The 21,118-nt window shown below is 37.2% G+C and overlaps 2 protein-coding genes across 5 annotated transcripts in view; one reads left to right on the top strand and one right to left on the bottom strand.

Annotated features, from left to right (window-relative positions):
* The first annotated feature begins 9 nt into the window (after positions 1 to 9).
* On the top strand, positions 10 to 15,767 carry BRD7 (bromodomain containing 7). Of its 3 annotated transcripts, none has more exons than XM_026856801.1 (16): positions 10 to 384; positions 1,142 to 1,271; positions 1,665 to 1,722; positions 3,290 to 3,434; positions 4,732 to 4,842; positions 5,164 to 5,348; positions 6,235 to 6,358; positions 6,981 to 7,056; positions 7,992 to 8,099; positions 8,638 to 8,770; positions 9,623 to 9,734; positions 10,841 to 10,897; positions 11,733 to 11,844; positions 11,993 to 12,136; positions 13,229 to 13,423; positions 15,757 to 15,767. In XM_026856801.1, the coding sequence occupies exons 3-15, from the start codon at positions 1,706 to 1,708 to the stop codon at positions 13,405 to 13,407; spliced, it is 1,503 nt and encodes a 500-aa protein (XP_026712602.1). In that variant the 5' UTR covers positions 10 to 384; positions 1,142 to 1,271; positions 1,665 to 1,705; the 3' UTR covers positions 13,408 to 13,423; positions 15,757 to 15,767. The 3 variants fall into 3 exon arrangements, with proteins under 3 accessions (XP_026712602.1, XP_026712603.1, XP_026712601.1); XM_026856802.1 differs by lacking the exon at positions 15,757 to 15,767 and adding an exon at positions 14,269 to 14,461 and having other exon boundaries at positions 9,677 to 9,734; positions 13,229 to 13,372; XM_026856800.1 differs by lacking the exon at positions 15,757 to 15,767 and adding an exon at positions 14,269 to 14,461 and having other exon boundaries at positions 13,229 to 13,372.
* Positions 15,768 to 16,037: 270 nt separating this feature from the next.
* Positions 16,038 to 21,118, bottom strand: part of ADCY7 (adenylate cyclase 7) — a 29,637-nt gene continuing 24,556 nt past the window's right edge. For both annotated transcript variants that reach the window (XM_026856823.1, XM_026856824.1), the window contains 4 exons: positions 20,663 to 20,770; positions 19,746 to 19,860; positions 18,992 to 19,116; positions 16,038 to 18,879 (listed from right to left, as the gene is read on the bottom strand). In XM_026856823.1, coding sequence (XP_026712624.1) covers positions 18,733 to 18,879; positions 18,992 to 19,116; positions 19,746 to 19,860; positions 20,663 to 20,770 — 495 coding nt within the window. In that variant the 3' untranslated portion in view covers positions 16,038 to 18,732. The remainder of the gene's footprint in view (positions 18,880 to 18,991; positions 19,117 to 19,745; positions 19,861 to 20,662; positions 20,771 to 21,118) is intronic.

Here is a 21,118-nt window from a genome sequence, read left to right as displayed (position 1 = left end):
AGGGGGGGGAGAAGCAGAAGCAGTTGCAGGGTCTGGAAAGAAAAGGAGATCTGGTTTAGTGACAGTCTTCGAAAGGACTCTGCGGCAGCGGAGAGCTTGTGCAGTGCTGTTCGGGCTGAGTATGAGAGTATGATCCCTCCGGTACTCACACGGCTTATTTCTCTGCTGTTCTAAGAATACGTAGAAAAGCCCCTGAAACTGGTGCTGAAAGTTGGAGGAAGTGAAGTTGCTGAACTCTCTACTGGAAACGCAGGACTTGATTCCAGCCTATACGAAGACAAATCTGAACATGAAAAACACAAGGACAGGAAAAGGAAAAAGAGAAAGAAAGGAGAAAAACAAATTCCTGGAGAAGAAAAGGAGAAAAGAAAGAGAAAAGTTAAGGTATGTATTCATGCTAGTGCATTTTAGCAGAAAAAATGCTTAAACTTTCTCTAGTCTTCACATCAAAAGGTGAGCAGGTATGACCAACTTATCTTAAATTGGAATACAATCAAACTCAGTATATTAGTTTTGCCAATTCCTTTTCTCCAGATATTTTTATTAGAAAAAGATGAGTGAAGACATCTGAAACTTCTCATCTTTCAAAAAATATTGGTGAGCATAAGAACACAGAAAATTAAAAAGGGAGGGGGGGATTTTGTATCTAAAATCCATTTATATAAAACAGAATGAAGACTTTACAAGTTCTTACTTTTTTTTCCCTCCTTTTTAATTATTTTCCCCCTTGGGGTTGTTAATATAATAAGTAATTGTAACACATGTATTTGAAGCATTATGGGTACCTCTAATTTTATATTTCCTGACTATTTCTTACTAGGTTTTCTAAAACCTTCAAAAAATCATCTTAGGGGCTTCGCTAGAGACAATTCTCTGTGCAAGAAATAGTGCAGAATCGTTCCTCTCATACTTTTTAAGTGGCCGTCTGTCACATTTTTAAAAAAATAATTGTGATATGTTGCATTGTATAGCTGAATTACTTTTATTGGCCAGCAGATGGAGACAGTACATAAAGAATACAAGGTTTTTAGAGACAAACTTTTTTAAACTGTGAGGTTTTGAATAATTCAGAGGCATTATGTACAGCAATAATGCTGGGTTTGCAGGTTCTCCTAAGTTTCTATAATCTTTCTCTTTCTAGGAGGACAAAAAGAAAAGAGATCGGGACCATGCAGACAGTGAGGGAGAACAGGAAATTAAATGCCAAACCCCTGTCAGATTGGAATTGCCACCAGAGAAACCACTGACAAGTACTTTATCAAAACAGGAAGGTAGGGGGGGGGGAAATTCTTTTGCTAATTGCAGTTTCTTTAATTGACTCGCATTTTATTGTTCTTTGTTTCTGTACCAAGTGATGACATTTTTTGTTGTCTCAGTGTTTTTCTCCCTCTAATACAAAAATTTGAAATTACGTTATTGTATATCTCTTCTACAGAATGGTATCAGGTCTGGTACCTGTGGTCAGAGTGAGCAGAATGTCAAGTAAGGCCAAGAGAAAAGTAAATTCCCTCTATATGTTTTGGGTTTTGCCTCTGTATTCTTTTCATTTATGATGAATTCTCAAGTTGTATCAGTTTAGTTGATTTCTGGTATCTTGGAAGTTTAGTACCTCTTGCAGTCATTTCTGTCTCACCGTTTCTCCCCTCACTTCTTTTCTTGTCTAGAGGTGGAGCAGACACCACTTCAGGAAGCTCTGAATCAACTCATGAGACAGCTGCAGAGGTAAATGTCTACGCTACAGGCTTTCAGAGCTATGTAATGAAAATAACATACATTAAGGGAAGAGGCATATAAAAAGCTGAGTGAATTTACTACTAAATATATTGCTAACAGGACTATTTTAGGCATTTAAGTACTCTTTTAATAATGCATACTTATAACTTCTCCTTAGTACAGGTTTCTTGTAAACACCTACTGTTTCAAGTTTGAAGTACTTTTAAATATTTCCAAAAATAGGACAATTTTCCAATAATGTGATGCTTTTTTTGCAAGAACCTTTTTTCAGGGAGGCTCAAGAGTTTGGAGTGAACTTGCCCAAACTTCTTTTAACTTGAGTTGTCCTATTTTTAGAAGTATTTACTATAAAAAGGAAGTACATACTTGAAAACTTAAACAATGTTTTCTTACTGTCTTATTAACCAAAAGTCTTGACTGAAACAGGTTTGGACAATTTGCACTGCTTTCAAGTAGTCTGTAGTTTAAGATATATTTTTCTTGACTTTGAGAAGTAAGAATATCTGTATGTCTTGTATGAGAGTGATTGAAAGATCTTTCCCTTTACTTGTCTCACCAGATTAAGCTTGAAACTTTGTTAGTGAGTTTTCTCTTAACCTTAGATTTTCAAGACCTTGGTGTCACTTTCAAGAAGCTAACAACCAGCTTCAGAAAGCGCGTGTGTTTGTTCTGGCTACCTTTCCATGCATACAAAAAGCAGCTCCCACTTTTGGTTTTGAATCCTGGCTCTCAGTTGGAAGCTATTGTGCAAGGCTTCCACAGGTGTTGCAGGATATCTGCACTGTGTGCTTCTGCAGTTTGTATAGCAAAACGCTTTTCACTGTTCTCTAGCAACTTGGACTAGAAATCCCTAAGTCATAAGTAAGTCTCGGGAAAAAGACCTGAAATGCCAGGGGTGTCACCGGTGTGTGTAGTATCAATGCTGGCATTTGAGGCCAGCCGCGTGCTACGGGATGTAGTGAAGGTGTAAAACAGTGGCTCTGGTGGAGAGATTCTTGCCAGTTTATCAACTAAGTCTGATCCTAAGGAGAAAATACCAACTGGATGTATTTGATTCTAATGCTATTAGAAACACCCAGGAACATCAGTGTATGTCAGAGATCACTGGAAGTCTTAGGAAATTTTAATGTAAAAAAACTATTAACATTATATAACCTGAAAATTCACATAATCATAAATTCATTCTATCACAACTTCCAGCAACAGGCTTTTCCCCTCTGTTAATTTCAGAGTAAGTGATGAATGACATGCATATGTTCTTATGACATTTGTTTTCATTATCTTTCAATGGCTTAATAAAAAGGTGGGGGGTTTTAAATCTTCTTGGGAAGACAGGTAGATATCAAAATTTAGAACTAAGTTCTAAAATATGTCTGGTATATGAGATTGCGTGTGGGATTTTTTCAAACTTCAAAAGTGAAAGATTATGCTGACACAAGCCATTTCTAGCTTTATGTTTTTGATTCCTTTTCAGCTTAGTCCTTTCCTCAATACCAAGTTCAATGTGTTCTTTGTTGTAATTTGAAACATAAACTGCCTTTTAATTTCTTAACAGAAAGGATCCAAGTTCTTTCTTTTCATTTCCTGTGACTGACTTTATTGCCCCTGGCTATTCCATGATCATTAAAAACCCAATGGATTTTAGTACCATGAAAGAGAAAATCAAGAACAATGGATACCAGTCCATAGAAGAATTGAAGGTAATTCTGTATATTTTATTTTAAATATACAGAGATGTATTATGCTAAATTGACTTGAACTCTAATATTTTATGAGAATATGAAGATGACAAAAGAACCAGTACTTCCGCCCAAAGAAATGTTTCTTGTTGAATTTTTGTGAGCAAATAAGTTCTGGAAGTGAAAAAGAAAACACTTCTATTTGTAAATATGCATCTCTAAAGAGACGGATGGTTTCAGGTGTTATGCAGGATTAAGTAGAACCTGTCGGTTTGCCCTACAGCGTGTCATTTCAGATCTTAATGAAAATGTTAGTATTTCTCTCAGACTGCTCTCTTTTTTTTGAATGTATTGCTTCTCAAAAAAAGAGGGGTCTAAGTTCATTGACTTTGCCTGCTTATTACTACTTTGTCATTTGCCTCCTGTCACCTTCGTTCTAGCCAGGCTTATCTGGTCGAGTAGATCCACAACTAATGAAGGCAAGATGAGTTCAGTCCTGCTGGCAGCAACCGCTTAACCCCATGCTGTAGTGTGTCTAGTGGATTCAAGGGCTTGTTTTAAAGGCCCCTACAAATTTTAGAAGTTGTAGGGGCCCTCTGGTCTAGATGAGGACCTGAGAAGTGTAATCGGTGTGTAATTAACAGCTGAATTTGGTTGTCTTTTCTTGCACATTCTTCTTTAGGGCTCCTAAACTTAAGAAGAATATTCCCTGTTGTTTCAGCTGTTGCTAGTTAGTTTTCCATTTTAACTTTTTGTCCTTATAAATAGCTGAGAATGTAATAAAGCACATCTACCTGTAGCAACTCTGCAGTGAGTATAGAAATGAAGTTTCTAGCACAGTCATTCAAGAAATGAATTCAAACTAGCATACATTTCTTCACTGTAACTGAAACTTTGGCATATTCCTTACAATTATTTAACTTTGAATTGCAGCTTTGCTGGTTTTGAAGTTGGCTTTCTTGTCTTTTTTACATTGCTTCACTTTGGTTTTCCTTTAATGACTGCTAATTGGTCAGGGCAGTGGTTAATTTTAGCTGAGGACTTCCTTTAAAACTTTAGAAACTACAAACAATACTCAACACTTAAGAATACATTCGGGATGTTTAGGGGGGGTCCTAGTTTTGAAGCTTTAACTCATTTACATACTTGATTTTGTTTAAATTTTTAATGGAGTAAATGTCTTAAATTCATTGATTTAAAAACGTTCTTTGAAGTTCTTTGTCCCTAACACTCAAGACACTGCATTTGTAATAAGAATTTCAATAGAGTGTACTGTAAAATTATAACTTTCATTCCAAAATTATTAATGTCTCTACAGGATAACTTCAAACTCATGTGTACTAATGCAATGATTTACAACAAACCAGACACCATTTACTACAAAGCTGCAAAAAAACTGCTGCACTCAGGGATGAAAATACTTAGCCAGGTAATAGAAAATATAAACCAAATTGTTAAAAATTATGCTTCTTCCTTTTTGATCCCTCTTTCATTCCACTTTTCATACAGAGACCTCATGAAAATTAATAAAAGCTTGCTTAATATTTGTCAGATGCTTGCATATTAGAATTTAAATAGTACATTGTTTTAAGGCTCATGCTTTAGTACTGCTACCAGGTGAGTTATTGAAGAAATATTTGCATTTGATATTTCATTTTCTAAACTGTCCTTATGCTTGCTAGTTACAAAAAGATTCATTGAAGTAGCAAATAGAAGGATTCAGTTTTTTGTTTTTTGTTTTTTTTCAAAGGAGAGAATTCAGAGCCTGAAACAAAGTATAGAATTTATGGCTGACCTGCAGAAGACAAGGAAGCAGAAGGACAAGACAGAGCTGCAGCAAAGTGGGGAAGATGAAAACGGTCCTGGGAAAGACAAAGGAGAACCTATGGATGGTGACACCAAAGCCTTCAAAGCGCCCAACAAAGAAAACAAAAAGTGAAGTATTATCTCAGTAACAATTATGGGATAGGCCCTTTAAATGCTGCTGAAAAAAGATGACTTCTAGGGACCAATGAATGTGGGTTTCTCTCTTTCTGGTACTGCCTGTACAGTACAACTTCATCTCAAGGGAGCAACATGTACATAAAGTGTCCTCATATATCAAAAATAAATAAGTTTATAATTTTTTGATACCATCATTTTTTCCTGTAGGTAACCCTGTACTATTCAACTCCATTCCTTCAGTGATTTTTTCTATTTCAGTATCTGTTTCACATAGGTGGTATTTTGGAGAAGGCTTGCAACCATGATCTATTTAAATTTTTTGGTACAAATAATTATATAGCAAGCTTCAGGTACCTTTTTGCATAGTAATTGTATTTGAAACATGTAAATGCATAGCTACAGAACATATACTTGTGAAAGTTACCTTTTAATATCTAGAAATAACCCTTTGAATGTCTGAAATACTAGTGACTATTTTCACAGATTTGAAAATACAGAGTATCTAATATTTGAAAAATTGTATTTGAAAATTCAGAGTATCTAATATTTTACTAAAAATACCCTTGTTAGTTTTGTGGGAGCGATGGCATAAAACCTGGCAACATACTAACCTAGGACATCAGTGTGGCTGAAGTAAGCGGAACAGAGACCTTTACAGCTAAAAAGCATTTGCTGACATAAATCTTTGTCACGTATTTTCCCCAGCTATATTAAATAGAGGCATCTTAAATTGATTTTTTTTTGCTGTTAGTTTTTTTTCTCCAAAAACAGATTGCAAAAGTTGGCAAAAACTATTTCTTTTGTGATGTTTAGCCAGTTGGTGTCTGTTAAATGTCTGTTAAAGCTGGTAACTAAGTTGTGTAGGTTTTATTCACAGGAAGGACAAAGATCTACTTGAAGACAAATTACGAAACAATAGCTTGGAAAGGGAACAAGAGCAGATCGATCGTATTGTTAGAGAATCTGGAGGAAAGTTAACAAGACGACTTGCGAACAGCCAGGTAAATCTTTGTTTATTTGGTAACTCCTTTCACTTTTTCATAAACCAGGCTTACTTAGCATCTTATGTCAGTTGAAACTCAAAGTATGCTTTTACTATAGTTTATACCATTTTACACGTGATTGATCATCTGTGGAACATCATGAGGTTAAACAAAACGGTGCATCAGTTGAACACATGCTGAATTTCATTAGAGAGAGTTCAGCTTAAATTTTCAGAAATTCTAGATAAAGTAATAGGAAAGAATGAATAGTAGGAACGTCAAGAAAATATCTCAAATCCGACCTGCATAAAACCCCATAGTTCTGAAACAGCCACATATCCGATCAAAGGACAGGGTAAGGAACACAGTTTGATAATACTGGGCCCATTTAATTTTCTCCATGAATTACAACCTCTGCAGAAACTTTAATATTTATGATAATTGCTTAACTCCTTGTGCCTATACCAATAACAAAGTTATCTAGTGAATAAAGTTAGAGCAGCACTTATTTCAGAGTCTGCTTGATCTTTCCAAATCCCTCTCCAATTCCTATGGATAGGACTTCATTAGATGTTTTATTAGTTTAAGGACCATGAACTCCAAATAACATGTAAACTTAACCAATCTGATCTTATTTCAGTGTGAATTTGAAAGAAGAAAGCCAGATGGTACAACAACTCTGGGCCTTCTTAATCCAGTTGACCTTACTGCAGGAGGTAAGTTGGCACAATTCAGGTAACAAGCGGCTTTCACCTACCTGGTCTGCTGCTTTCCTGCTGGGGCAGATCAGCAGATACTGGCCAAGAACCAAATGCTTCTTTACAGTCTGCTAAAGATCTGGATTTAAAAAGCTTCATCTGAGGGAGCATGTAGATGAGGACCAGTTGTGGCTGTTGTTAGGAGCAGCTGGAGGGAGCCCTCAGGGGCTGTTGCTTCTCCTTTTTGTGTCAGCTGTTTGTGGGAGCTGCAAGAGACAGCTTTTGCCATTGGAAAGAGACTACCTGCCCTGTGCTTGGGCACATTGAATTCCTGGAGTCGCTTTCAGTCTGGTCCATGTCCAGAGTGCAGTGTCTTCTGACTCAGAAGGTCACAGGTGTGTCAGAATTGGCCACTGGGAACTGTCTGGCTCCCAAGTCATTTTGTCATGTTGGTGCCATCGATGTAGTGCCACTAGCTGAAAGAGTGCGGGCGCTTGGCTCTTAAACTGCCAGCTCATGACAGAGCTGAGCTGACTAGGCCGAGGATAGACAGAAACAAGCTGAAAACTTGACTTCTCCCTTCCTGCTGTCTGCACAGTAGGAAATGTCAGCAAGAACAAATAAAAGTGCTGTGTTCTACAGTAAGAATCAGATCCTCTTTAATGATGCACCCTCTGTTAGGGGAGGGCAGGAGAGAGGAAGACTGATAGTGAGAACTTGAACATTTAGGTTAAATCTTCTGTACTTAAATAGTATTACCACTTGGTGTGGATTCATGTTTAAGACTACACACAGTCTTTAATATGAAGCATTTGGAGAGGAAAATGCTTTAGGAGTTATATCCTGTTTATTCTGAAGTTTCTGGCTACAAGTATCAGTATGGACATCTTCCTATGTCACACTTAACTATGCCTTCATTATTTCTGTAACAATTTTGATATATCCTATTGTAGAACCAGGTTACTGCCCTGTAAAGCTGGGTATGACAGCAGGAAGGCTTCAGTCAGGAGTTAATACATTACAGGGGTTCAAAGAAGATAAAAGAAACAAGGTTACTCCAGGTAAGTGCTGATTTTTTTAAAAAATACAAATCCTCCTTATATAAACAAAATATGTTGATCTTATTACTAGTACACAGATAGTTTGGAACAAGGTTTTTCTACTGATGAAGCACATTACTGCATGTATTTATCACATGGCTAAACAGCATATCACAAAGTCTAGCTTAATTTACACATACAGAATGGGATGCATATTTAATAAAATGTTCATCTGTATTGAGAAGGGGGAACTATACCCGATAGAGAAAGGTTTTTGCTAGCTTTGAAAGAGTGGGGGGCCTGAGAGCCTGTTACCAGCTTCAGGCTGAATTTTCCTATTGTGTTAAGGCATACAGCGTTGTTAATAAAAATTTATTTGGTTTAGATGTCACTAAAAGGTGTTACAGGGTGAACAGATAGTATTCTGTGAAAGTTTGTTTTCACCATAAGTAATATTTTCCTAAAAGCTTCTTTTTGGGGATTGTTTTACAACCCATTCTCATTTTTATCTGGTACATGTGTGTCAGAGGTAGTAATTAGTACTGTTGTTACTCATCAGTGACATACTTGAACTACGGACCCTATAGTTCCTATGCTCCAACATATGATTCTACATTTGCCAACATAAGCAAAGAAGATTCTGACTTAATCTATTCAACGTATGGCGAAGATTCTAATCAAGGATCTTTCAGGTAATAAAACTACTAGGGTGCTCTTGGAGCTTTCATGTACAGAGCCAGTTCTGTGCAGCTCTGCAGTATGGGCTGTGTCGTGCTGTTGAATGGTGTCACTACTGTCATAGCCTACTAGTGTGCATTTGTTTTAAGAAACAAATACTTTAATAAGAGAATCTGCCTGTACTAGCCAAGACTGAAGGATTTTGATGCTACTGATACATAGGAACATACAGTCTAAAATTTCAGTATATTTATGACTAACTCTGAAGGAGAAATGCTGAGTGGGACAAATGTTTATACAAACTGAATTTTTTAATGTTAATGAACTTAATTACTGCCTTGAGTGAGACACATCTTTGTTTATGTCCTATACTGACCAAACCACTATGGTCACAGGGGGAGAGCTGAGTCCAGAGACAGTGATTCCCAATTTCATTCTTAAACAGTGTGTATGCTGCTTGATTTTTGTATTATTTACTACAGTAAAATAATGAATTCTTATTAGTTTCATTATTCTTGATTATAAAAACTTCAGAATTAAAGTCCTTTTGTTTTATGAGAATCTCAAAAACAGAATACACAGTGGTATAAATTCATATGAAATGTAGCAATACTTTAGTACAGCATGAATATTAAGTGCCTGTGCAAGTTTGCTTTTGGTTTGATGGAGCTGCCTGAGGCAGCGTACTTCTAGTATTTCAGTGTTTGTTAGGAATCTGAATGGGATCCTCAGCTACAAATGTCAGGGATAACTACACTAAAGCAAGCCATTCAGATCAAATACTGTGCTACTTAGCATGTTTACTATGCTGTACATGCTGGTTTGACTTTATATAACTTTTTTCTAACTATCTTTTGATCTTTTAGTATTCATGATTTTTTGATGAAATCACAAGATTATCCTTTCTTAATGGCTGATAGTTTGCTTGATGTTCTAACTAAAGGAGGACATTCTAGAGCTCTCAGAGAACTAGAAATGGTAAGAGTGGATTTGTGTACTCTCTGGTCTTTGATTTTAGCAGACAAGCTTGAGAAAGATGATGTTGATCCTGTTGTTGGGCTCCCTTTTAATTAGTAAAACTCGAAAGTGAAGACTGATCTTTATCTCCAGTGGATGGATTTTCTAGAAAGGGATTATTCTGACTTGTATACTTAGTGAAACATGAAAATGTTGTAGATAGAGACAGTCACACATTCTTTCTCTGTCTACTCTCCCACTCCCATTAGCACTAGCTCCTGTGTTCCATTTAGTAAGAAAATATCAATAAGCAGCTGCTCAGAAGTAACGTGATCACGGATGGGCATTCTTGTTCCGTGAAAAGTTTATCATGTTCCTTGTGCCACTGTTTAGTTCAGGAGATAAATAGCTAGTCCTCAGATTCTTAGGAGACTTCAGTACCTGTATATGCCAAACGTGACTGCAGTCAAAGGAGCTGATTGGACAATTTTAATTGACAATCCAAAAATTAGTTGAGAATATCCACAAGACAATTCCTTTTAACTAAAAGTCTTGGTTTGAGTTTCACATCAGTGTAAACTATTGAAATAACCAGATCTTAGCCTTTACTAATGGGTCTAATAATAGCTAAATTAATCCTAGAAGTAGTTCATGGATCAAAGATCAACCTTTAGCCCCAGTTCAGACCTTTGCTTAGCATTACTAGTTTAGCTCTTTTCTAGTACTTGGTAGTGACACTGACTTCCTGGGTTCAAGCACTGCTCTTGCAAGGATTAAGTACAGTTATGTATAGAAACAATACATTTCAGCCTCTAATAATCATCTTCCTTTTCATCCTGCACCCCAGTAAATAATCTCTGATGTGACCTCACTGGGCAGAAACATGTGGACTTTGTAAAAAGCAATAGAATGTGTGCTGTAGAAAAGTATTTTAGTAAACATGAGTGTCTAAAGAAAGCCCTCTAAAAAATAGCTACTTTATAACTTGGTTTACAGAGAAAGCTCATTATGACACTGTATATTTGTATATTTACGTCCGTTTAAAAATACGGCATTTTGTAAGGTGTTACTTTGAACTTAAAGAAAACAATTTTAATGTCATCTTTAAAAATCCTTTCTCTGTTCAGCCATTGGAGGAAGCTGAAGGCTCACATGAAAGAAGTGATACAATAAAAGATGTAAAGGTAAATTTTTTTCTGTATCATTAACTATAACCAGCCTAACCCTGCAGTTACAAAACTGCCTCCAACTTTGTAAGGCCTGTGCAGCTACACTTGAGACTCTGACAGGCTGTAAATACACCCTGTGTGACTAATGACAAGGGCGGACAGTTGGAGAGGAAGAATCTCCAAGACTGTATGTCAAGAGAAGAGGAAGAAAATGCTTATGTATTTTTGTCAGTGCTCATTTAATCGTGTGTTGGATGTTCTGGTTGGCAGTTTTATTCCATTCTTAATCTGACTTGGTTTAAGATGAATTTGCACTATAAGTGTAAAATATCACATGATACATTAGCTGTCTTTGAGCAGGTTTTCTTAGATACCTTGTGCCCCTATAGGCACACATTATATCTCTAAAATTCCACCCGAACTTTGTTCAATTAGAAAAGTATAGCAGCAGTTCTAGGGAAAGGGCTGCTCTCCTGAAGCTTTTGTTTGCAGCCAATTTCGAGGTTGGTTTTGAATTTTGGCCTTGGATCTTTAATAAACTGCTTTAGGGGAGCTCAAGGATTACTTTTTTTTTTTTTAATTGGGATGCTGGTCTTAAGTTACTGTATCACTTGTGCATACCCCCAGTTTTTGGCAGATGCCACTTTCTATTTGAGTATGAAATCGAATAGTAAACCAAGTAACTGTAGAACAGTGTAGGTTTCAGATGGTGTCTTTTCAGTTTTCCCTCTAAATGTTCGCTTTTTTTGTAGAGCAGACTTACTTTTAACTAACTTTGTGTTTTGATTTTCCTCAAACAACTCTGTGGTTTCAAGGCAGGCCTAAATATTATCTGCTGTGGTTTTTTTAGATTATGGAAATTGATATTGCTGCCAGGTTAGACTCTGCTAATAATGACAGACTGACGGCACTAAAAGCAGTAACAAACTTTGGCATGCCTACGGAAGAGTTTGATTCTGAAGGTGAGTTTTCTTAGTGCTTGCACTTCTGATATCTCTGTAACTTGTTTCAGTTCCCAGTCCCTTCATGTAGTCAGCCTTACCATATTTTATAGCATAATGTAAGTAAATACACTTTCTTACTAGTTAGGACTTTCTTTTCATTAAACAGAGGCTGAAATCTTCCAGAGGAAACTTGATGAAACAACAAAGCTTCTGAGAGAACTCCAGGATGCTCAAAATGAACGACTAAGTACAAAACCACCCCCTAATATGATTTGTCTTCTGGGTCCATCTTACAGAGAGATGCACTTGGGTAAATACACTTTTTCTGATCATTCTTGCAGAATCGATCAAGTCACAGCCTATGTCAACTCCAAGACAGACAGAAGTTTAACAGTTACAGTGCAGAATATGTGCTCTGTTAGGCATGGAAGATTAACATAATTTTCATACGTCATGCCAGATGAAAGTTTTGAACAGTAATTACAAGTATTTCCTCTTTATTAATAAACTTCCCTAGAACTGATTGGGAGCTGCCCCTATGCCATGGGCAGATGGTGATCAAACGCCTCTAACTCTGTGATTTTTACCATGTCTTTGAACAGGGGTTCCTTAAATATTACCAAGTTCTTACTTTAAGGCTAGCTTTATTCTGGGTTTGGTCAGTTATCAGTCTACTTCATGATACCTCTTTAATTATTGGAGCAGTGCTTCTTGTCTCAGAGGTCAGTTATACAGCTGGTGTTAACAGCAACCTTTGAAGAGAGGACTGTGTGCAGAGGGTATCTGTTTTGCAAGTAAAACTTAACTTCTGCTGTACTTGATATTGCACACATGGGCTAAAATAACTACCTTAATATGTGATAAGAAAAATTCCCCAGTATTGGAGGAATATTACCAAGTTGGTATTATACCAAGTCTAAACCAGATCAGATAAGATATTACCTCTCTTAAAAAGTTTAAGTACTTACAGGTTCCTTCTTAAGGAAAACCCCCTTTGTAGCAGCAAGAAGTGTCTCTCTTGTTTATATACAAAACTAAGTGCTGAATCCTGAAAGCCAGATATTAGGAACCCAGCAGCTGTGAGGGTGCCACCAGCTCTCGCCCTGCTGCTGCACTAGTATGACCCAGGCAGCATTACCTTACGTGTTAATTTTCAGGGTTTCTTGATGGCAGCAAGCCCTGGTCAGCAGCTGCTTCATTCCTCCTGTTCTTCTTAACCATCTCTTTTACAGTTCCCAGTATGTCTTGCATGATTGTGCACACTACAACAAAACTCTTCTGTTAAAAAATGTTTCTGTAACATAGTTCTATTTGTATTTAGATAATGAAACTGCTTACAGGCTTATTTCAGCAATTTTGTGTGTATATAAAGCATAAAAATACAGCCATGTGTCTTTCCTAGCGGAGCGAGTGACCAATAACCTGAAAGAACTTGCACAACAAGTGACTCCAGGGGATATTGTTAGTACCTATGGAATCCGGAAAGCAATGGGAATTTCAGTCCCTTTACCTGATACAGGAGACAGCTGGGTGGATTTGACAGAGGGTGAGTATACAAAAATGTATGGTGGCATCTGCTGAGCTAAAAAACACATCAGTTCTTCTCCCCTTTTTAAAATTCCGTCTAATGGAAAGTTGCTGTGTTTGGTCTCAGTCCAAAATTAATCTTTTGGATATATGGAACTTTGGTTCAACTGCATAAACTAGTTATTTCACCATTCATCTCAGAGCATTGCCCAATTCTAAAGCTTGGCAATCCATGCAATTTTACTTTTTCCATTCAGCATGAAGTTACAAGAGAAGTTAAAATTCCTCACTTGCTAAAACGAGGACATCATGCTTCCTTCTCCTCCAAGCTTTTGGCTGTGAGCTCCTTGTGCTTAACAGGGCCAGCTGTAGTATGTTGTCAGTTGACAACGTCAGTTCAACACAACATACCCAGCCAAAAGGAGCCACTGGTTTTGCTGGATTAAGGAGTCAGGTCAGTGGAAAACCTAAGTCAGAGCCAGATCTCCCCCTTGTGGCTTATAGCCGGTAAAAGCATACCTGGAGTTTGTGTTTGTCTCCAATTTTTAAAGTAGGTAAGAATTTCCTTTCAAGAATCATAATTCACACAACAAATTTCCTCAATCTGTGGTTAATGAGAAGTTTCAGTTAAGATGTTACTTAATGAAGAGAGCTGCATTACTTCAGGAACTTATCTTTTCAAGGAAAGTGCTCCAGAAATTTCAATTTCAAAATTATTGAGCAATTCCTTTTTCGTAGCACTGTACAAGAGAGGCTGTGTAACAGAACCAACTGCAACATCATTGTTTCTTGAGCTGTAACAGACCAACAGTTAACTCAGGCCTGTCTGCACACATAGCAAATGACTTTCAGAGTACTCCCTTGTGTATGCATTTCTTTCATTTCACTGACCTGGTATCTGTTGTAAACTTTCAGACTTTCAGGAGCCTAAAAAGACTGTCACCATCCCTGAGAATGAGTGTGGTTCAGTTACAAGCTGAAGCTTCAGTTATGTTTATGGCTGTTTGTTTGATTCTGTTTAAGAACCAGATAAACTTCCTTCAGGTGCATTCACTGAGCAAGTGTATATTGTGTGTTAAACTACTTTTGTTTATTAAATTTTGGAACTGATGACATTTGAAATTGTGTGGTTTGTATTAGAGTTACTTCTGTTACTTAAATGCACTAAATTACTCTTTTCGTGTTCCTTATTTTTTTTTAAAGCACCACTGCAGCATTTGAGTTTTCCTAGATTGTTAAATATCTGGAAAAGTCAAAGTGTGCCTATGTATGGTGCAGAAACTCAACCAAAGGTTTCTAAAAGTAATGTATAGACTGTCTTTGCACCTGGTGGGGACAAAAATCATTAGTATCTGACCAGGCAAGTTTCCTTTTTTAAAGCTACTGTGCAACTCCGACAATCACAAGGAAAAGAAACAAACTTTTTAAACAAAACTGACATAGCCTGATGAATTAACAGAAGATCAGCTTTGTGAGACATCAAATGTGGATGGATCTCCTGTTAGAGAAACAATGCCAGCATCTCAGAGTATTCTAAAACTTGAGGGCAAGCTTAGAGACATACCATGATAAAGTGAGCCTAACAAACCTTCTTGCTACCAGTGAGTAAAAACACCACCTTAATGTAGTACAGTCAACTCTGAGACACTCACATAGACAATTACTACTTGGAGGTATTACTAAACACTATCTGGATAATGATTGCGGTCTTGCTTATCAGAAAGGAGAGCACATTTCAAGCACTCTCAGCATTAATGTCCATATTCACCAGCCCTGCAGCCAGAGCAGCTGCCACAGCAGCTTTCAGGCACTGCTGCACTGTCACACATGGAGCTGGCGACTCCTGGACATGGAGGCTCTGCGCCTTTCACACACTCGCGCACCACTATACATAGGTTCTACCACAGGTATTTCTTAATTATTTTTAAAATGGTGCTCCTTTTTACCCCATGGCTCCAGTATAACCTTGGACCTGAACAGGAATGACAGGCAGTGTTTCAGCTCCCTCTGATTAGTGCGCTGGCAGAGAACTGAACTAAGAAGTAGCAACTTACAGGCAAAGCATAATCATGAATTCCACCCTCTAATCCCAGTCTTACGGCCAACATCTTTCTTACACTCCCTTCCTCCTGTCTAAAAACAGTTGCAGAAGTGTTTGTTTAATTATTTTTAAACTTACATAATTCTTAAAATTCGTTCCAGAAAGGTTGACCCATCAACCTGCATTTTTCACAGTACTTTCAGTTGTCCCAGAATTGTTCTTAATAAAGTCACCACTAGAATTTTTTTCACGGTTCTAGGTAATTGCAGCTGAAATAGTGCTCCAGGGAATTAATTTTTCCATTAATATTTAAGACATTTTCATGCTACAAGAGAAGACAAGATGTACAACAGCCATGCCAGCCAAATCATTACTGGCTCACACTAGCATCTCATTTCCCATCGCTTACCTTTCATACAGTGCGGGAGGCCGCAGAGGACAGAAGACTGAGTACTGAAATTATTCTTTATCTGTTGAACACAAGTATGTCATTCTAGGTATTTTCTACTTACACAATTTAAAAAAAAAACCCACAACATTGAGTTTATAAGTAAAAACAACCTAATTAACTCTATAGGGGTATAAGAAAAACACTTTTTTATTGGAATCATCAAAATAATTGCAAAACCAGACAACTTTCAGGAAATTTTTTATTTAATGGTAAAAACCAATTTTGTTCTTTAAATTAGATTGCTAATTCAAGACATTATTAGCTCTTCAAATTAGATACAGTGCCATTTTTTCAGTTTTAAGAAAACAATAATGCTGTAAGGGAGATTTTTCTAACAAGGTTATTTCCTCAATCTTACATTTCACAGTTCACTCACAAAAGGACTGCTGAAAACCATTCTTTAAATACAGTTGCTTCTTAAATTGAGCTTTTTCTGTGGTTGAATGTAGCTCTCCTATTACACAGTTCCAGTTCTGATGAGAAATCAGAAAGTCATCCTCAGATACAACCCCTTTTTCATTACACAGTTTCCAACTTATCCAAGAATGCCTTGCACAGTACACCAACATGGAGTGAATGCTGCAAGAGCATAATGGCCTTTTAAAACCGGCTTCTTCCAGCTTGAAAGCTACTGCTCTTTCTAACACTTCTATAAATGAGGTTAAATTGAAGTTACACCCAAGCAAGTTACTAGCCTGACAGGCAATATAATGTAAACAAAAGCATTTCAAAATGCTGTTACAGACAGCGAATTTTCTTCCATAGATAGCTTACATCTACATTCTACTAGGTCTGTGAACAGAAACACTCCAGAGCCAGCTCTATCTATAGGCATAATGCACTTTTCAAAATATATTCATGAGGCAAATAGTTCCTTTACCTAACATGCCATCAAAGACTGCTGAAAGGAGCCTCTGACACATGCATGGTCCTTATAAAACAATAAATAAATATCTCAAAACAAATGCTTGCTGATCACCTGTTACTACAAATACACAACATACAAGTGTAGCAAAAGCTGCTTGAAAGTTTATTCAACTACAACACTGACCTTATACTAATAAGACACTGAGTATGAAACTACTTCTTCAAGCAGAGTCCATACATGAACCAGACAACCTCAAACTAAGGTTTTCTAATGTGCTATTTTCTGTTGGAGACTTACTACAAACACAGTTTTGACCTACCAAATTGACAAAGGCTATAAGCACGATTTTTAATCCACAGTTGGACAATATTTAAGATTTGTTCCTGTCTTGAAACATGGTCACTTCATCTTCTAAAGAAATTACACAGTAATTAGAAAGCAGTGGTGCATAGGACTGCTTGTTAAACACTTTTTCAGTATGGTTTAGTACTAAACCCAGAAATATTAGTAAATGCTGCTTTGTTTGTAGAAGAGTAAGGCTTAACAAAGCCGATGAACTCATTAATCACTGTGCTGTTTAGTCATACTACATGTGCTGTATTGGGGGGGAGGGGGAAATCCATCCTTAGTTAGTACATATCATAGTGCATAAGATGTTAGCCTTAGAAAATACTATCATCTCCACCAACAGAAAACAGATTAAGTGACTGCAGAAAGTAGAAAAATGCTAATTTAGAAATTAGCAAAAGCCATTAACAGCTTAAAAACTTTACAAACTAAGTTACAGCAAGTCAATTTCTGTGATCATCTTACTAATGCTCTACTTATGCTCTTTCGGTATTGAGGCTCTGCTGAAACATAAGTATTCCATTATCAGTATGTTTTCTCCATACATCATTTTGTAACTTTCAAACCCAATTTTTTTTTCATAAACTGCATTGCCTTTAAAAGGTATATAAACCAGCCAGTAGCTAGTCAAACTGAAGAAACAAGAATAGAAAAAAAACCCAAACCCCACCTCAGACATGGTAGTTTATACAGTATCTGCTACTGTTTCTATAATAATACTAGTTCTGTTCTTCAAACAATTCAAAACAGATAATTTTTTCTTCCCATAAGTGCCTTCAAGAATGCAGTCAGCATGCAGAATTCCTGCCTGGTGGCAGTGAAACTAGCTGTTACCAGAGCCTACCTAACCAAGCATGCAGGAAAAACTTCAGGTGCTCAGTGCTTCTCAGGATCAGGTATACTTTTTGAAATTTAAAGCCCAAATATTAAAGGCATTCTCTAATGTGACTGTTAAAAATGTGAGAACAATATAATATAACATAAACCTCTGAACTAGGTTAAAGTTATTTCTGAACAGCTGTTGATCATGAAAACATTTGCATAATACAGAGTACTTATGGAGGAGGGGAAGATAACAAAAAAGTGATCTGATACTGCGCAATTAATGTTTTTTTTTTTTCCAAAGGAGCTCAGCACAATTATCAAATGATATATTTGAGTTTACTTGTGTTCCTCTTTCATTACTCAGTGCCTTCTGCTGTGAGGTCTGTTTAGCGTTAAGCGGGATTACGCAGTGTCCAGAGCATCATCTCGCAGGTCTGCGACAAAGGCAATACTGTAGGCAGGTGCGTGTCAGAGAATGACACAGCGCAATGTTTTAATGTGGTAACAAGTTCTGCAGTGCATCCACACGTGTTGTTACTGGAGCTGTTAAGACTCCCACAGTGCAGGTAAGGAGGAATTAACTGAAAATGCCCCACGGCAATTCCAGGCAAATCCTCGAAGAATTTCAGGGATAAGTAGTCTTTTTCAGACTGGTTGTTGCATGTCTTCTAGGAATGTTTCAGAACTTCTTTCAAAAAAAACCCAACCCTCTCATCTTGAGATGTTGAAGAAATAGGAATAGTATATATGTTTTTAGAATAAAGTCCTTCACATAAGGAGGGAAATTCTAAGTCTTCACAGAAGGGAGGCAGTTCTAGGTCTGTTCTGATTAACATCATTGTAGCCTCAGTTCAGTCCCATACCTTGGAATTTGGCAGTCTCAGTGCAAACAAAGTAAGTCCTCAGTTCTCCCTTGCCTTTGACATTAATGAGTCCCCTACATTCACATGAATATCCCAACTCCTGTAGTATCTTACTTGTTTCTTCTGTGACCTTTGAAAAGAATTAAAAACTCTGATAAAATTCTTCTGATTATTCCAATTTTTTAAAAATCCATACCCAATTAGAAATAATTTCTTAGGCATTCCAAGGCTGATGTGTTTACCTGGATTTTCCCCAGCTCCCCCGTGCTCTCCATTCGGCTGGCGACGTTAACAGTGTTGCCCCAAATGTCGTACTGAGGTTTCCGGGCTCCAATCACACCAGCAATCACAGGGCCATGATTTATCCCTTAGCATAAACAAAAGCAGGTGTCATGACCGAAGCAGAAAGTTATGGGATATCTACCTTCATTATAGGCAGGAAGTCAGGAGCTTCAGAGGGAAAAAAACCCCAGAACTTAACCCTGCAACACTTTTCTAGCAATCCGTATTACCGCTGTTCTAGAAATATTAGTCCTGAGGCTCAAGAGATGTGAAGTGACTCTCACTGTAAAATGTAAGTCCAAGAAAGAGCTAGGGCAAAGTTCATACCTAGCTAAATTCTTCCTTTTCTACTTTTAGGATATAGAGATAAACATTTGTATAATGACAATATTGTCCTTTAGTCAACACGTGATAACAGGGTACTTCATTCCTCATGTGTTTTTTAATCTTCTCCAAACTCATCCAGCTGCAGTCTTGGTGTTGCTCCCTCCAGCAATGAGAAAAGCCCATCCCCAAAGGAGCTTGGCAGATTAGAGAAGCTGGACCAGAAAATAGTACTTCCAGCTATCCAGCATTTTATATTAATCCAAACATTGTGTTCCGTGTTAAGAAGGTCTCCACAGCACTCAGCAATTTACCTAAATCATCCTACCTCATTTTTAATTTTTACAGAGCTGCAGGGTTGGGTTCACGTTCTTCACAAACTAAACTTACCAATACGTAAGCGGAAATTGTTAAAGGAATGTCGGTTGATGCCATCCAGTTTACTCATCAAGGCAATTCCATATTCCACCATAATCCCAATGTGAGCATGCTGCCTCTCCTTATCCTATGCAATTCACAACACATACATATTAATGATCAAATTACAACGCAGAGGGTTGTGTCAGGCTACTATTCCAAAGCAGTACTATTAATGAATTAAGTATATATTTATAAGGATGAGACCACTCACCCCTGCGACTACGCAGAATTGCACAGTTCAACAAACATTCAAAATGGAGTAAAAAAACTATGTTAAATTCAATTGGAATGGCTATGAGGTGACAAGCATGATATGGTTAAATTTTATAATGAATGTATGTCTCTCTTCTAGGATTCCAGATTCAATTTTACATGTTTTGTATCCGCATCCGAGAGTCATACACAAACCTCCTATAGTGAAAGTGAGCCTGAGTACAGAAATTGGTTTTAATTCTTCTGGATGACAAACAGTTTCAGATTCAGATCTAATGTGGCACTCAAGGATCCTCTTTTCGTGCCAGTTCTCAGGTATCACAAAAAGCTTATTGTCCAATTCTGAGATGGCCTTTATTTGGCAGCCTTTATTTGACTTCCCTATTATTAGAGCTATTCTGTTATCTAGAAATGTTAACCTACTGGAATCAAAGATTAAAGATGTAAAAAGTATGCTGTGGTTACAGACAATACCTGCTTAGGAAAAAAAAACTGAACTAGGAGATAAATAGTGAAATCAGAAGGAAACAATACACTTCTCTCACCTTTTCCTACATTTCAGAAAGTCACTCTTGGTGATTTACTTTCTCTTTTAAATCACATTACATTTTGTTACTTTGAATGTAACCTATGTACACAGAGAATACCGAAGACAGATTTCAGAGACCATGTACCTGGTTGTTCTCTTGGCCTGGAGTAACACTGAGACCAGCTGCTGCCATGTAAGTGCTTCCAATGGTTTTTATCTTTTCAACACCACTAAATTTTGGTTTTAGCAAGAGCTATTTGAAGGGAAGGAAAACAGAAACTTGAGACTTTAATACCATATTTCATTGTGGGATTTAACCAGAAATCTTACATTGTCTACAACAAGCATTAAACATCTCTAGGAATACTATCAATCACATGAAGGTTAGATAAAGTACCGAGGATTAGTTTCACAGCTTTGCTCTACCTGCAAACAGGAGAAATAAAAGCACTTAAGTCCTGAAATTCAGGAGTTTCAAACCACGCTACTAATGCATTAGATGATGTTAATTGAAAAACCCCATGAGATGGGAATATATCTTTCAAGACTGCAAGGTTCAAGTCAGAATACAGTTCAGCTTAACAGCCTTTCCCACCCACCC

The sequence above is a fragment of the Athene cunicularia genome (genome assembly GCF_003259725.1).
Source record: "Athene cunicularia isolate RWA chromosome 11 unlocalized genomic scaffold, athCun1 chr11_part1, whole genome shotgun sequence".
Lineage (NCBI taxonomy): Eukaryota > Metazoa > Chordata > Aves > Strigiformes > Strigidae > Athene > Athene cunicularia.
Note: the sequence above shows the minus strand (reverse complement) of the source record. Positions and strands in the feature narration are given on the sequence as shown.